This window comes from Panicum virgatum, chromosome 6N (assembly GCF_016808335.1).
Source record: "Panicum virgatum strain AP13 chromosome 6N, P.virgatum_v5, whole genome shotgun sequence".
Taxonomy (NCBI): Eukaryota; Viridiplantae; Streptophyta; class Magnoliopsida; order Poales; family Poaceae; genus Panicum; species Panicum virgatum.
The window spans coordinates 30,773,189-30,787,913 of record NC_053150.1 but is presented as its reverse complement, the minus strand read 5'-3'; the positions used below and the strand labels follow the sequence as shown (position 1 = coordinate 30,787,913).

General features: G+C 51.7%; 1 protein-coding gene across 1 annotated transcript; it reads right to left on the bottom strand.

Annotated features, from left to right (window-relative positions):
- Positions 1 to 1,381: 1,381 nt before the first annotated feature.
- On the bottom strand, positions 1,382 to 3,038 carry LOC120678054. The gene is made up of 2 exons (XM_039959214.1): positions 2,711 to 3,038; positions 1,382 to 1,995 (listed from the first exon to the last, which is right to left on the bottom strand). The coding sequence occupies exons 1-2, from the start codon at positions 3,036 to 3,038 to the stop codon at positions 1,382 to 1,384; spliced, it is 942 nt and encodes a 313-aa protein (XP_039815148.1).
- Positions 3,039 to 14,725: the final 11,687 nt, after the last annotated feature.

Genomic DNA, 14,725 nt, shown 5'->3' with positions numbered 1-14,725 from the left:
CAGAGTCCCTCAGGAAATGCGTCTTCACCTCTTCACTGCTGGCATGCATGTGGAGGCAGAACTACCCCCATGACCGGCGGTTCCCCACCATCATCGACGAGAACTGCTGGAGCGACGAGAGCTTCTGCCGCGACAACCGTGGAAGCATTTACCACCGAGGCTCAAATCGAGCGCATAGGATGCCCGCAATAAAATCCCGAGATTTCAAACGCGAAGAGACACTCAATTACAGAGGATGGCTCGGCCGCTGCGCCGGAGATGCGGGTGCAGTTGTGCAGAGGCCCCTGGCGGCGGCGGCGGCCCCGACGTCGGGGGAGCAGCGGCACCAGCAAGATTGGCGCAAGAACGAGCTCTCCGGCCGCAGCGACGGGAGGGGCGACCCCGGCGGTGCAAGAGCTCTTCGTCCGTAGCGACGGGAGGGGCGACCCCGACGGCGCACGAGCTCTTCGTCCGCAGCGACGAGAGGGGCAACCCCGGCAGCGGAGAAGCGGCGGCCCCGGTGGCGCGCCGGCGCACGAGCCCCCCGGCCACAGCCCGCAGCGACGGGAGGAAGGACTAGAGGATTAGGTTTGAGACTGAAACAAACCGAATCGAACTAGTAAAGAGAAAGAACAAATCAAATCAGTCCACTAGATGTGTCGATCCACTACACACCAAATTAATTGAAACCAAATAACAAAACCGGCCCATTAAAACCAAATTCAACCCAGACCACTACCAGGTTGAACAAAGCCACATGGGAAGTGGTTATAGTCGCACGAAAGTTTTCTCTCCCGATGTTCAATTTAGTAGTAGAGAAGATTTACTCGACGCCTTCGATTCCCGACGACCGATCCTATTACCCGCGACACATGCCGCCGCGGTAGCGAGGTCCATGGGCTCAGCCCAGTTCGATATACGGTCTTGGGCCTAAGCAACAAATAGTAGATAATGGCCTCAGGCCCATATAGTGGTCAGGAGGACATCGTCCCCAGGAGAGCAAGATAGAAGAGCCCTATCATGCATGTCAAGATCCTTGGATCACTAACGGGGGGGTCGGGGGCGGACCGGTGGAGGCGGGGTCGTTCCTGCGAGGCGGGGCCCACTTGAAGTGCTCCAACAAATCCTTAACCAGCGCTCGGATGTGGCCCGGCGAGAACCTCAGCGGAGCCGGAGGCGGCGAATCCTGTACGCCTATGGGAGGAAGGCCACCACCAGCGCCAGATGCGCGTACCGCCTCCTGGACTTGGTCCTGCTGGCCCACGGGAAGTCCGATAGACCCCGCTGCTGGTATCACCGTGGAGCCGACTGCACAGACAGATTAAAGAATTGATGGAATGATTAGTTGCATGCCCCGGACCGTTTGAATTAATTAATGTTGCATTATATATTTTGACCCAAACTAAGGCAAAGCTGCAGAGCAATATATACCTTCTGCCGCCGCCGGCGTCCTGCTCAAGGACACAAGCCAAGATGCGAGCCACAACGACAGCCACACCACTATGCTGCCGCCCACCACGACCGACGCGATGAAGAGGGCCAGCCTCCAACCATCCAGGCCTTCTTGTCGAGCAGGCCGCGATGGCGGGGGCGGCGGGGGCAGCTGGCGGGGCGGAGGGGGAGGAGGCGGAGGCGGAGACCGCGCCGGCACATGGTTGCAACTCTCCCGGTCATTGGGAACGGCCTCCTGGCGGCCCCCGCAAATCCGGTAGAGGCTCCAGACCATGTCCACGGTCATGTCGGAATCGTAGAATCCCATCTCCTCAGCGACCCTGCAAAGGCACCAGCGGTCCGCGCTGTCCACGATCTCCAGCACACCCGCGCAGCAGCCTAGAGGCGGCGGCTCCACGGGGGACGACGGGCACTGGTCCACAACCGTGAAGGCGAGAGCAGAGCTGTTGCAGGCTCCTCTCGGTGGCCTGGACACACGTGCCGGCGGCAGCAGCAGCCGCCTGTGGCGAGGCGCGGCAGGAGGCGGTGGGGCGATGATGGGGACGGCGGCAGGGGGCGACGGAACTGCACGCAAAGAGACAAGAGAGGTTAACGGCGTTAGTCCACAATAATTCACAGATTCAAACAGCAGAGAATATACTATAGTATGTTGCAAGGGTAGTATCGTCTTTGGGTAGAAAAAGCATGCATCGAGGCGCCATTACGTGAGCGCCAAGAAACAAAATGGGGGCAAAGAGAAACCAAACAGCATGGTCTTTGCAGCCGGAATCCTGAAAAGCTGCAGGCTGTGCACTGTCTGCTGCACAGGATCAGATAGAGGAGGACGGTTACAAGTTAGAAACGCAACAAACCTTTTTCGCGCAGCAGTAGCAAGAGGCTCTTTAAATAAGCAGAGCATTTCTGATTGCACGCCCTTTAAGCAGAGCAGATTCCAATTATTAACATTCGAAGATGGGAACTCGCAACGAAACACTATCGCAACCACGCAATGAAACACAAAGCAGTAGCACAACATTAATTAGCACAACATGAACACATCGCAACTACGAACAACTCAAGAGGCAAAAAAAATTACAAAGCAGGAGCACTAACATGTACAGCAATCTCACACCCAACTCGCGCAAGGCACTGACGCAGATCCAGATAGAGAGGGAGGCAAAAAATTACAAACCAGGAGCACTAACATGTACAGCAATCTCACACCCAACTCGCGCAAGGCACTGACGCAGATCCAGATAGAGAGGGAAGAAGCGGGCGGGCGGGCGCGGACATCACGTACCTTGGCAGGCGGCGGCGAGGTGGGCGCCCCCGGTGCGCAGCAGGCGCCCGCACGCGGTGTAAAGCGCGAGGAGTTCCGAGACGTTTAGGCGGGCGAGGTCGAGCGGCGGCTGGGCGGCGACGCGGCAGAGACAGGAGACGCCGAGGTCGACGGAGGCGACGACCGGCTCGCAGCAGGGCGCGGTGGGATGGCCCGCCCGCATGCAGAAGAGCGTGATCTGGGTGGCGAGGTTGTGGGGCTCGCACGCCAGCGCCTGCGCGCTGCCCCCCGTGGCGGCCGCCGCGGCCCAGGCGAGGAGGCCGAGCACCAGCGGGAGCCGGCACTCCATGGGTGGCGCTCGGTGTGGGCTCTCTCGCACGCTAGCGCTCGAGGGCGGAGGGCTCGGCTCTACGCGCACGCGCCGAGAAGGCTGGCGCTAGTGGGGAAGAAGGGGCGCGGCGGGTTTTGTCTTGTTGCGTGGGGAGGGGGGAGCGTTGGTGCGGTGGGCCCAACTTGGCAGTAGCATTTTTCTATTACTCTAATCTGTTTAAGCTCGTTTCAATACTTTGGCACGAAGTTTTCCACCGAGCAAGTGCGGGAAAAAACACTCTAGCTGTCTAGCACCCCACGTTGCCAGTATAAAATACGCCATCTGTCCCAAAATAATTGCAACTGTAGAGTTCAAATTTTATTCCAAAAAACTTACTAACTTTGACCTACCTGCCACAAAAGACAAGACAATTTCAAAAAATTCCCACAAAAGACAACTAACAACTCGTCCACTAATCACAAAATACAAGAAGTATTTTTGTAATTTTACACCTAGCATTGGTTTATTGTTTGGTCCAAGATTTGCATTTACTTTGGGACGGAGGGAGTACATATCTCGAACAAGATGGTGGTTAACCCGCAGGGGGGTTTAGTTGGTGAAAAAGTTAGAATTTGGATCTGTAGCACATTTCGTTGTTATTTGGTAATTAATATCTAATTATTATTTAATTAGACTTACCTTTTCATCTCGTCCTAATCAGTTAAACTATGTAATTAGTTATTTTTCAACTGCATTTAATACTTCATGCATGTGTCCGAAAATTCGATGTGATAGATACTGTGCAGGCCGTACATTTAGCAAACCGTACGGCCCTATCGTTTTTTAATATAGCGATAAGGAAGTTGCTTTCTCTTTTAAGGGTTGTGGTGATCAAGCTGGCTGGTTTTGTTTGCAAATATGTTTTGCAGAGCGGTGTACAAACTGAACAACCAAAGAAGCACCGCGTGTCGTGGTGTGCAAACCCACAGCCGGGTGGCGTAATGCACCCGACTAAACCCAGAGAGTGAGTACTCGGGGGTTCGCTAGTATTAACCCAATCTCGGTGGAAAAACGCGATGAACACAGCAGGTTTAGAGTGGTTCGAGCCGCTGGAGCGTAATACCCTACGTCCACTGTGTGTTGTATTGCTTGCGCTCTCAAGAGGTTGAGAGCAGGGTTGTTCGGCTTGAAACCGAGCTTGTGTTGTGCGAGTCTTTGCATGTCTCCAGCTGAGTCTAGCCCGAGTCTCCAGGTGTGCAGCGAGCGTCTCCCTTTTATATCTCAAGGGAGGCGCGTACATGGCCGTTGAGTCCCCGACAGGTGGGCTCAACAATGTAGTATACAATGACATATTGTACAGGCATTATGGCATTGCAGGCGACGGAGATCTCATTCCTGGATTTCCTTGCTCTGCCCGTGGGAATCCTCCGTCCAGCATATCCATGCCCTGTCTTGTCGAAACGGCGCCAAGGTGTAGCTTGCGGTGTTGTCTGCAGCGTAGCTGAACGGGCCGTGTATCTTGCGGCGTAGGCGGTATGATGAAAAGGTGATGCGAGGATGCGGCGCATGCGGCTGCACTGTGTACCTCGGTAATACGCGGTCTACAGTGAGGCCTGACAAAGGCTGCCCCACGTGCCGCGGCGGCAGAGCATGCCTCAACCACCCGCATTGAATGCGGTGGGCGGACGAGTCTTCCAGCGGAAGACCCGCGCCCGCGCCTGCGCCTGCGGGACACGTGGCGCCCCCGGACCCCGCCCCGGCGGTATGTTGGTTCTACGCGCGTGGGAGGTCCGGACGGACGCGGGGAGGTCCCGGACCCCTATGGGGGGTCTGCGCCCTCGCCTATTGGCGTGGAGCTTCCCCTCCTCAGGGACACGTGGCGTCCCCGGACCCGTCCCAGAGCGGGGAGCGGGTCCGGGGCCGTTAGCCCGGTGAGGTAAGAGCCTGACCCGTGGGGCCCAGCTGCTCCGCCCCTTGTGGCGTAGTTACGGATAACTACGCGAGTCCTGTCTTGCTGTAGTAGGAGTGGGTATCCCTGCTACAGGGTACCAACAGTGGCCCCCGGGCCCATCTCGGGCGAGGTGACGAACCCGCAGGTGGGGCCACTACTGTGATCTGGCTCTACATAATTTGAAGCCGCTAGCGTTAGACTATGCACACTGCAGGAGTCTTATTCGGCTTTTGACCATCCATCGGGTTTTTCGCTGCCTCATCACATCGCAACGGCTTACTGACTCGTGGCCCCCACGCACAGTGGTACACCTAGTCATGCGAGCGATGCTCGGCATTGTTGCGGCCGAGGTAAACGGGATTTTTTACCACCAGCGCAGTTCCCGAAAAGCCTGGTCATGCCAGCGCTTTATGCGCGCATGTCAGCTCAGCTTCCGCCTCGCTTCGCGCGCGCGACGGTTCAGATCCCGCCTTTTCACACCTTTGTTTGTTACCCGCCCTCCCTGACAGGCGGGCCTGGGCCCCCTTGTCATGGACTGGGCGGCTAACACCAGGCATGAGCGTCTCTTGGCTTCCAGCGACGGTTTCGGGGCGCGCCGGATGGGTCAGGCGTCATAAAGGGCTGAACCGCATACCACGATTACTTTTCCGCATTCGTCTTCTTCCTTCCAAACCTTTGCACCCCTTTGCCTTCGAGCCCCCTCGCGCCTTGCTCTTCCACGCAGATTGTTCCTCGCTTCCATAGCAAGATGGCGTCCCTCGTTCGTCCCCGTCATTTCCAAACCGAGAAGGAACTGAACACGGTGCGCTGCCTGCTTGGGTGGAGTCCACAGGAGACTGCCTGGGGGATTCGAGCAGGCTCGGTTTCCCTCAGCGATCTGCGCGCCGGGGAATTTGTGCTGTTTATTTCACTCATTTCCACCGGCTTGGGGCTGCCGATCTCTTCATTCTTCCTGCTGCTGCTGGAGGATTTCGGCCTCCAGCTCCAGCATCTCACACCCACTCCATCCTCCTGACGTCAATCTTCGTCCACTTGTACGAGATGTTCGTGGGGGTGCGGCCCTGCGTTATTCTCTTCCGCCACTTCTTCGTCCTGGTGAAGTCCGGGAATGGCAAGGATGAAGTGGGGCGTACTACATCCAGACGAGGAGCGATTTGCGGACGCCCTACATCCCCGGGCTTACTGGCGGGAAGTGTGAGGATTGGTGCAAGGAGTGGGTAATCGCCACCACCGAAGCCAACGAGCACCTCGTCATGCCGACCGGGGAACCCGCCTCCGACTGCCAGTCCTGGAGGGCCAAGCCGTCCCTGCCGTCGGACTTCAACTCCATGCTGAGCAAGATCAAGGAGCTGGCGGAGAGCGGCCTCACCTCGCTGCACGTGCTCGGGGACTTCCTGAAGCGCCGGATCGCCCCTCTGAAGCAGCGGCCGCGTCCTACCTGGAACTTCACTGGGCCCCAAGACTGCAGCAGGACCCACCGCAGGGAGGACAGCGATCTGACCCAGGAAGCCCTGGAGGTCCTGGTGCAGGCAGTGACGGGGGAGATCTTCGTCCTGGAGCACCTAATCCTTCCTCAGGGTGTCGTTCCTCTCTGCGAGGACTCACGCCTGAGGACTGCGGTGCTGGCCACTCTGCCGACCCTCAACGACGGTGGGCTAGCAGCACACCAAACTGGAAGCGACCCGGACTGTGGGACCCGGATCCCTAGTGCGTCCGGGGAACAGGTCGTGCTGAGCGCTGCGGGGTCTGGCCCTTCTACCAAGGGCAAGCAGGCCGTGGCTGGTAGCTCCGCCGCGAGCGGTCCCAGCCAGGCCCGGAGAAGCTCCGGTGCATCGCCGGAGGAAGCGAGCCGGCACAGGTTGCACCGCAACGACGGGACCCCAGTTATGGAGCCCGCCGCAAAGCGTCAGAGGACCGCTAAGGACGCGGGCCAGGGTAGCTCCCGGGCCCCCGGCTCTCGCGGGACCCCTGGAGTAGCCGCACCGCCACCACCACCGTCGGGAGGTGCCTCCCCTCGGTAGCAACAGCAGCAGCAGTAGCCACGAGGTGCGCCTCCGCCGCCGCCACGTCAGCCACCACCGCCGCCGGGAGGTGCCTCTCCCCGGCAGCAGCAGCAGCCGCCGCCACCACCACCAGGGCAGCAGCAGGAGCCATGCGGTGCGCCTCCACCGCCGCCTCGGGCGCTTCCACTACTCGGGAAAGCGTGCGGGATGTCGTCGACTTCGTAGCCGCTTATTTCAAGCGGGAGCCTGCAGATTCCTGAGCTGGACCATCACAGCAGGCGAACTTTTGTTTTTTATGTTATGTAAAAACTTTGTACTTGTTAAAACTTTAATAGAAGAAAATTTCAACTTAGTTGTTTGTCAGTTGCTCTGGTTTGCGGTATGCAGCACCCCGGCGTCCTGGCCCCCTGGTAGATAGGTTCAGTTGTTTGTACCTATCTGCCATCAGAGCCGAAGAAGACACTCCGAACCCCCGTATGAGGTTGAGCAAGCGTCTTTGGGCATAGGTGTAGCATAAATAGCAAGTCGAACGGGCAACTTATTCCCTCGATCTGCATGAAGCCTTAAAGCGGATGCCGGGACCCCCTGGTAGGTAGGCTCAATGGTTTGAGGCTAGATACCACCAGTCAAGGCCTAACCTGCATACCACTCAAAGTCAAAGCTTAGTAGCAGGCCCGCGGGACCGATTCTGGACCGGCCCCCAAGCTAGTACGAGGTCCGGGGCTCCGAATACGCAGGTCCAGGCAGCACAATGCTTGTTATAGAGTGGTGGAGTGTGTAGGCTTAGGGTACGGAACCAGGCTAAGGCGCTATACAGGGCTCCAGACCACTCCAGGAAACAAACACGACTTTACCGGACCTGGCTCCGACGTTCCGGACCTCTCCCTAGCAGTGGGTGAGGCCATTCTGACGTTCCGGAACTGCCATGTAGGACTTAGGAAGCCAACCCTTGAGCCAGAACGAGGTCCGGGCCCCTAATTACCCAGCTCCGGGTACTAGAGCACTCGTTACAGGGTGGTGGAGTATGTAGGCTTTAGGTACGGAACCGGCTAAGCGGCTACACAGGACTGTAGGATCAAGAACACCGACTAGAGGGGGGGTGAATAGGCGGTTTAAAATCTAAAACCAACAACACTAGAGAAATTTAATTAGTAACAAAGGAAAGCCCTATGTCAAGCTATTACAATCTCTAGATGGGTTTGCAACCTAGGGTGACAAGACACGAATCAAGCTCTAGTAAAGTAAATTGCTCAAAGTAAAGACAAGAATAAAAGAGAGCAAGAGTAGTAACCGAGCTTGACACAAGAATATATCCCGTGGTGTCGATGACTTGCCGGTCACCCCTAATCCACGTTGAGGTGGATTCCAAGAATCAACCGCTCCTCTATCAAGAACCTCTTGATCTTGAGCCGGCTTGAATCAAGGAACCGTTCCACACCTCGATTCCACTAGAGTTGCTCTTCACCACTCCGGTGAGGTGAGCACAAGACCTCTCACAACCGAAATCGGGGCTCCTCAACAATCTCCTTGGAGGTGCTCCACGAAATCCACTTCTCCAAGCCGTCTAGGGAGCGGCAACTCCCAAGAGTAACAAGTTGATGACGCTTGCTTGAAGTTTCCCTAATGCCACAAAGCTCAAACTCTTGATGCAATGCACTAGGAAGCTCTCACACTCTTAAAAATGCAATCTCTAAGCAAGTGTGTGTGAGAGAGGGATGCCTTAGCTCTAATGTGTCAAGAATGCTATCCAAATGGCCAAGAGAGTCACCCAATGGCCGGGCATTGGGTATATAGACATCCCTCCAAAAACTAGCCGTTACACTCTTTTCTGCGAAGTCGCGGACCGTCCGCGGTTCAAAAACCGGACTGTCCGCCATTATAAACCAGTGAGTCAGAGTGCATTTAATGCATGTCAGAACTAGCCGTTAAGCCCTGGCGGACCGTCCGCTCCCCAGTGGCGGACCGTCCGCAGTTAAGAGTTCCAACCCACCAGAGACTAACATCGTCTCTGGAACAACTTTGAGATTAGCCTGCGGACCGTCCGCGCCTCAGGAGCGGACCGTCCGCAGTTTAACTTTTCAGCCCAAACCAGAGAAACAACGTCTCTGGTACAAATTTGAAATTAGCCGGCGGACCGTCCGCGCCCCATGGCCGGACTGTCCGCCGTTCAACTTTGAAGCCCACACCAGAGAGACACCCTTTCTGGTACAAAAATGAAATACAGTAGCGGACCGTCCGCCCACCTGGGCCGGACTGTCCGCCAGCCCACCAGAGCCTCTGCAAGCTCTCTGGAACGATCGCGGACTGTCCGCCCCTCTGGGCCGGACTGTCCGCCAGCCCACCAGAGCCTCTGCAAGCTCTCTGGAACGGGCGCGGACTGTCCGCCCCTCAGGTGCGGACTGTCCGCCGTTACTCAGTGAGCTCTCGAACTTAGTCTATTTCAAATCTTTTCAAAACGCCGTTAGCCCTCATGCATGCAACTAGACATTTTGAGCAAAATGGCACTAAAGACCCGTCAAGCATGAGTACACAACCCCTCTTGATAGAACGGCTAACTATCCAACAAATCCGGTCACTTTTCAACCACTAAACGCCTTGTGACCGGTAAAATACAAAGGCCCTATTTTATACATTTGCCTTGAGCCCGAGCTTTGCTCATCATCTCCAAAATTCCATACGTACACAACCGAATCTCTTTTATCCGTGGATCAACCTATACTCATTATCTCAAATGAAATCGTTAATCCACAAACCGTTGTCATTAATTACCAAAACTCGAATTAGGGGCCTAGATGCTTTCAATCTCCCCCTTTTTGGTAATTGATGACAACACTAAATTTTGGAGTGATAGAACTTTTCAAGTCAACTTTATACACTAGGCATAAGGTGGACTTGGAATTGAACTTTGGAAGAACTTACTCATTTTCTTGAAAAATTTCAGAATATGGTATGAATAAATTTCCCAAGTTCGAAGAGTAGAGAGAACTCCCCCTTGATATGTGCATATAAATTTTCATGAATACCAAGCACACATATATATATTTGAAACTTTTGACGGAGTTTTCCCTACAAGTGGAAATCGAGGCATACAAGATACAAGATATATATGATATGAACTTTAACATGGTTAGCACAACCTCACAACCACAAGATGAACATAAATAGATAAGAGTAGCACAAACCAACATAGTTCATCACACAATACAACCCAAAAGTTCAAATCCAAACACAAGTCTTAAATAGAGATCAAGCAAGACACAAATAGGCATGAGTAGCAAGCGGAAGCCAAAAGCGAATGATCTCCATGAGATGTCCATGAGCTCCCCCTAGATCCAAGCACTCCAAAGCCAAGCACTCCAAAGCTTCTTCTCCCCCTTTGGCATCAATTGCCAAGAAAGTCAAACGGCTGGTGGAGGAGGTGGCGGTGGGTAGAACGGCTGGTGCGGGTAGAACTCTGGAGGTGGCACTGGAGCTGGAAACACTGAGTAGAAATGATCAGAAAACCCTGTGAAGGCTGTGCTGAAAGCATCAAAGCGCTGCTCTAGCTGCTCCTGTCTCTGCTCAAGCTGCTCAAACTGCTCAGAGGAGGGCAAATCCTCAAAACGTGAGTCAAGGGCTGCTATATCTGAGTGTAAGCTCTCATGAAACCCCTGCATCTGAGTCATCATGGGCTGGAACATCTGCTGCTGCATGTTCTGAAAGTTGAGGTTCATTTGATTCTGCATCTGACTAGCCAACCCCGCAATCTGAGAGGACATGCTCTCCTGCATGGATGCAAAGTATGGATCAAAGTAGCCAGCTGGAGGAGCCCACTGCTGCTGTGCTGGAGGATGCGGTGGTGGCATGGCATGCTGAGCTGCAGCTGCTCCCATATGAGCATCATCATCACTATCATCTTGCCCCTGTGCTTCGGCATCCATATCATCTCCAGGGAAGGGAGTCAAAGGCCTCAAGAGAAAAGCATTGTCATTCTTGAATGGCCTGAAAGGAGTGTGCTTGCTTTCACATAACCCTCTGAAGCTAGTCTTAACCTTGATGATGGACATAATGTATGGAGCAAAGTACAAGTTCATCTCCATGTTAAGCCTCAAGTCTGCAAGCTGATCCATGATAAGAGCAATGACATTGATTCTATTTCCATTCATGACATGAGATATCACATTCCAATAGTGTCCTCTAATCTTGTCCTTGTTGCCACTCTTAGGCATGAATGTGACTCTAGCAATCTTATTGATCACTGCAGGATGATGCCTCAGACCCTGAGTGCCCCCAAAAGTTCTAGCAATTCCAAGATGTGCAGGCTCATAGAACATGGGGTAGTCATTTTCATCTAGTGGGTTTTCTAACACAACATTCATGCTTTGCTCACTATTGATGAAATTATAATCCAATTGATTTGCCTCAGCAAACTGTGCAAATGTAGCACCATAGGTTCTTTTCCCAGTTGTCCACCTAAAAGTTTCCTCAACCATGTTGATCTCTAGGGTGGCATAGAACTGGCGTATCACAGTTTCATTCCAATCACACCTATGCTGCAGAAAATTAGCTAACCCCATTTGCTGAAATCTATCTACTAGATCAGTCATGACTTGTTGTTGTCTCATGTAGCCTATGTCAATGGTCTGATGTTTGAATACATTTTTCTTAACTAGATGACCAAAGTAAACATCTTTTTGTACCTCGGTTTTGAAGAAAAGAATGTTGGTGTCACGAGGTAAGCTGAATTGATCCACTGCTCTTGCATTGGCATAGCTCTCTGCAGTCCACTGACGGCTAGGTAGATCTAGCCCCATTAAATCTGTAATATCATCATCAACCCCTTCAGTCTCTTCCTCTGAAGACTCATCACCTGCATCTCCTACTGAAGAAGCTGCAGCCATCTCACTGACATTTGGAGCATAGTCCACATCATCCGAGTCATCACTGTCTCTTTGTCTTTTGGAAGACATAGCCTTCTTGATTTTAGAAGCTACCTTGATGATCTTCCGGGGTGGCCTGAGATCAAGATTTAACCATAAGAACAATTACTAAAGCAATAGAATGAATCCTTAATGATATAACTCAATTCAGCACTGATCTGAAAAATCTGATACTAGCGGACCGTCCGCACTTCTGAACGCGGACCGTCCGCGGTTCATGAACTACCACGGCGGACCGTCCGCGTCCAGCAGGCGGACTGTCCGCGACCCATCTGTTCTGCGCAGGAACACAAAATCGCCCTCATCTTTGATTCATCCACATTTTGAGTTTCGATTCAAATCCATCAACCAAAAATAAACTATAGCATCTCCTCATCACTAGGAATAAGATCCCCCAAGTATTTTCAAAAATCCATGGCCAAAAAATAGATCGGAGCATCTAACCCTAACTCTTTCCAATAAAGAAATCCAAGAACAAGAGTTAGGGATTCATTGAAATACCGCGAGGACATGATGCACTATCTTGAGAAGAGTCCGGGGATGTGCTCGGACCGTCCGGGAACCACTCCAAAAGGGCTTGACCTTGTCGTCTTCCCCACGTGCTTGAGAGAGAAAGAGAGAGACACTTTTGGAGTATGTGTTCGGTTTGGTGGGGGAGGTGAGGGGGACATCCAATATAAGTCAAGTCTGGCCGACCCCACAATTCTGTCCAGTCGCGGACTGTCCGCGGTCCTTTGGCGGACCGTCCGCCTTTGAAATTTTTTACACTGCAACTGACTGAACTTCCTCTGCCCAACATGCGCGGACCGTCCGCGGTCCTTTTGCAGACTGTCCGCAATGAATTTCTGCGGTTGACAACTTCTCTGCAGAGCCTCTGGTGAACAAGTCCAATTAACGGCGGACTGTCCGCCTATTACCCGCGGACCGTCCGCGCTACCAAAAATCTGACAAGTCTGAATTCTGCCAATTTTCTCAATTCCAACTCCAATTTGGGATCATTGCTCATATAAAAATCCAAAAATCTCAAATATTGCATGAAAACCTTCAAACGACTTATATGAGCAAGTTTCAACAAGAATTCAAAAATAAATCGAGTAGAATCATGAAAACTCATAAATGGCTCAAAAATACCTCAAAAATTCATAAAAATGAAACAAGAAGTGCATGAAAGAACCATATGCCACATGTGCTAGTTTTCAAGCCACGTTTGAGAAGTCAATGATATTTAACTCATTTCTCAACTTGCAAAACCGAGATTCATCCAAAGGCTTGGTAAAGATATCGGCTAATTGATCATCCGTGCCAACACCATCAATCTTGATATCACCCTTGTTCACATGATCTCTAAGAAAATGATGGCGGATATCAATATGCTTGGTTCTTGAATGTTGAACCGGATTAGAGGCAATCTTCACGGCACTTTCATTATCACACAACAAGAGAATTTCATCAAATTTCACACCATAATCTAGAAGAGTTTGCTTCATCCATAATAATTGAGCACAACAACTTCCGGCCGAGATATATTCCGCTTCGGCGGTTGAAAGAGCCACGGAATTTTGCTTCTTTGATGACCATGATACAAGAGATCTTCCAAGAAATTGACAACCACCGGAAGTGCTCTTCCTATCAACCTTGCACCCCGCATAATCCGAATCCGAGAATCCAACCAAATCAAAATGAGCACCCTTGGGATACCATAAGCCAATATTAGGAGAATATTTCAAGTATCTCAAGATCCTCTTGACGGCGGTCAAATGACATTCTCTAGGTGCGGCTTGAAATCGTGCACACATGCAAACACTAAACATGATGTCGGGCCTAGATGCGGTCAAATAAAGCAAACTACCAATCATAGAACGGTAAAGCTTTTGGTCAACCGGGTTACCTCCCTCATCTAGGTCGAGATGCCCATTTGTGGCCATAGGAGTCTTGATTGGTTTTGCATCTTCCATTCCAAATTTCTTCAAGATATCCTTCACATATTTTGATTGACACACAAAGGTGCCTTCCTTGAGTTGCTTGATTTGAAGTCCAAGAAAGAAACTCAATTCACCAATCATGGACATCTCAAATTCCCTAGACATCATTTCACCAAATTCCTTACAAAAACTTGGGTTAGTTGAACCAAAGATAATATCATCGACGTAAATTTGACAAACAAACAAGTCTTTACCAATATCTTTAGTGAACAAGGTAGTATCAACCTTACCAATTTTGAAGCCCTTAGAGATAAGAAAATCCCTCAATCTTTCATACCAAGCTCGTGGAGCTTGCTTAAGACCATAAAGAGCTTTAGAGAGCTTGTATACATGATTTGGCTTCTTGGGATCTTCAAAACCGGGAGGTTGCTCAACAAAAACAAGTTCACTAATTTTGCCATTCAAGAAAGCACTTTTCACATCCATTTGAAAAAGTTTAATGTTGTGAGAGCAAGCATAAGCTAATAAAATTCTAATAGCTTCTAATCTAGCAACGGGAGCAAAAGTTTCACCGAAATCCAAACCTTCGACTTGAGTGAAGCCTTGAGCGACCAATCTTGCCTTGTTCCTCACAACCATTCCATCTTCATTTTGCTTGTTTCTAAAGACCCATTTAGTGCCAATAACATTATAATTCTTGGGCCTCTCAACTAAATCCCAAACTTGATTCCGGGTGAAATTATTTAATTCTTCATGCATAGCATTCACCCAATCCGGATCTCTCAATGCTTCATCTACACGGTTAGGTTCAAGAAAAGATACAAAAGAATAATGTTCACAAAATGAAGCAATGCGAGATCGAGTTTGGACACCCTTACTAATGTCACCCATGATTTGATCCACCGGATGATCCTTTGCAAGAACATGATGA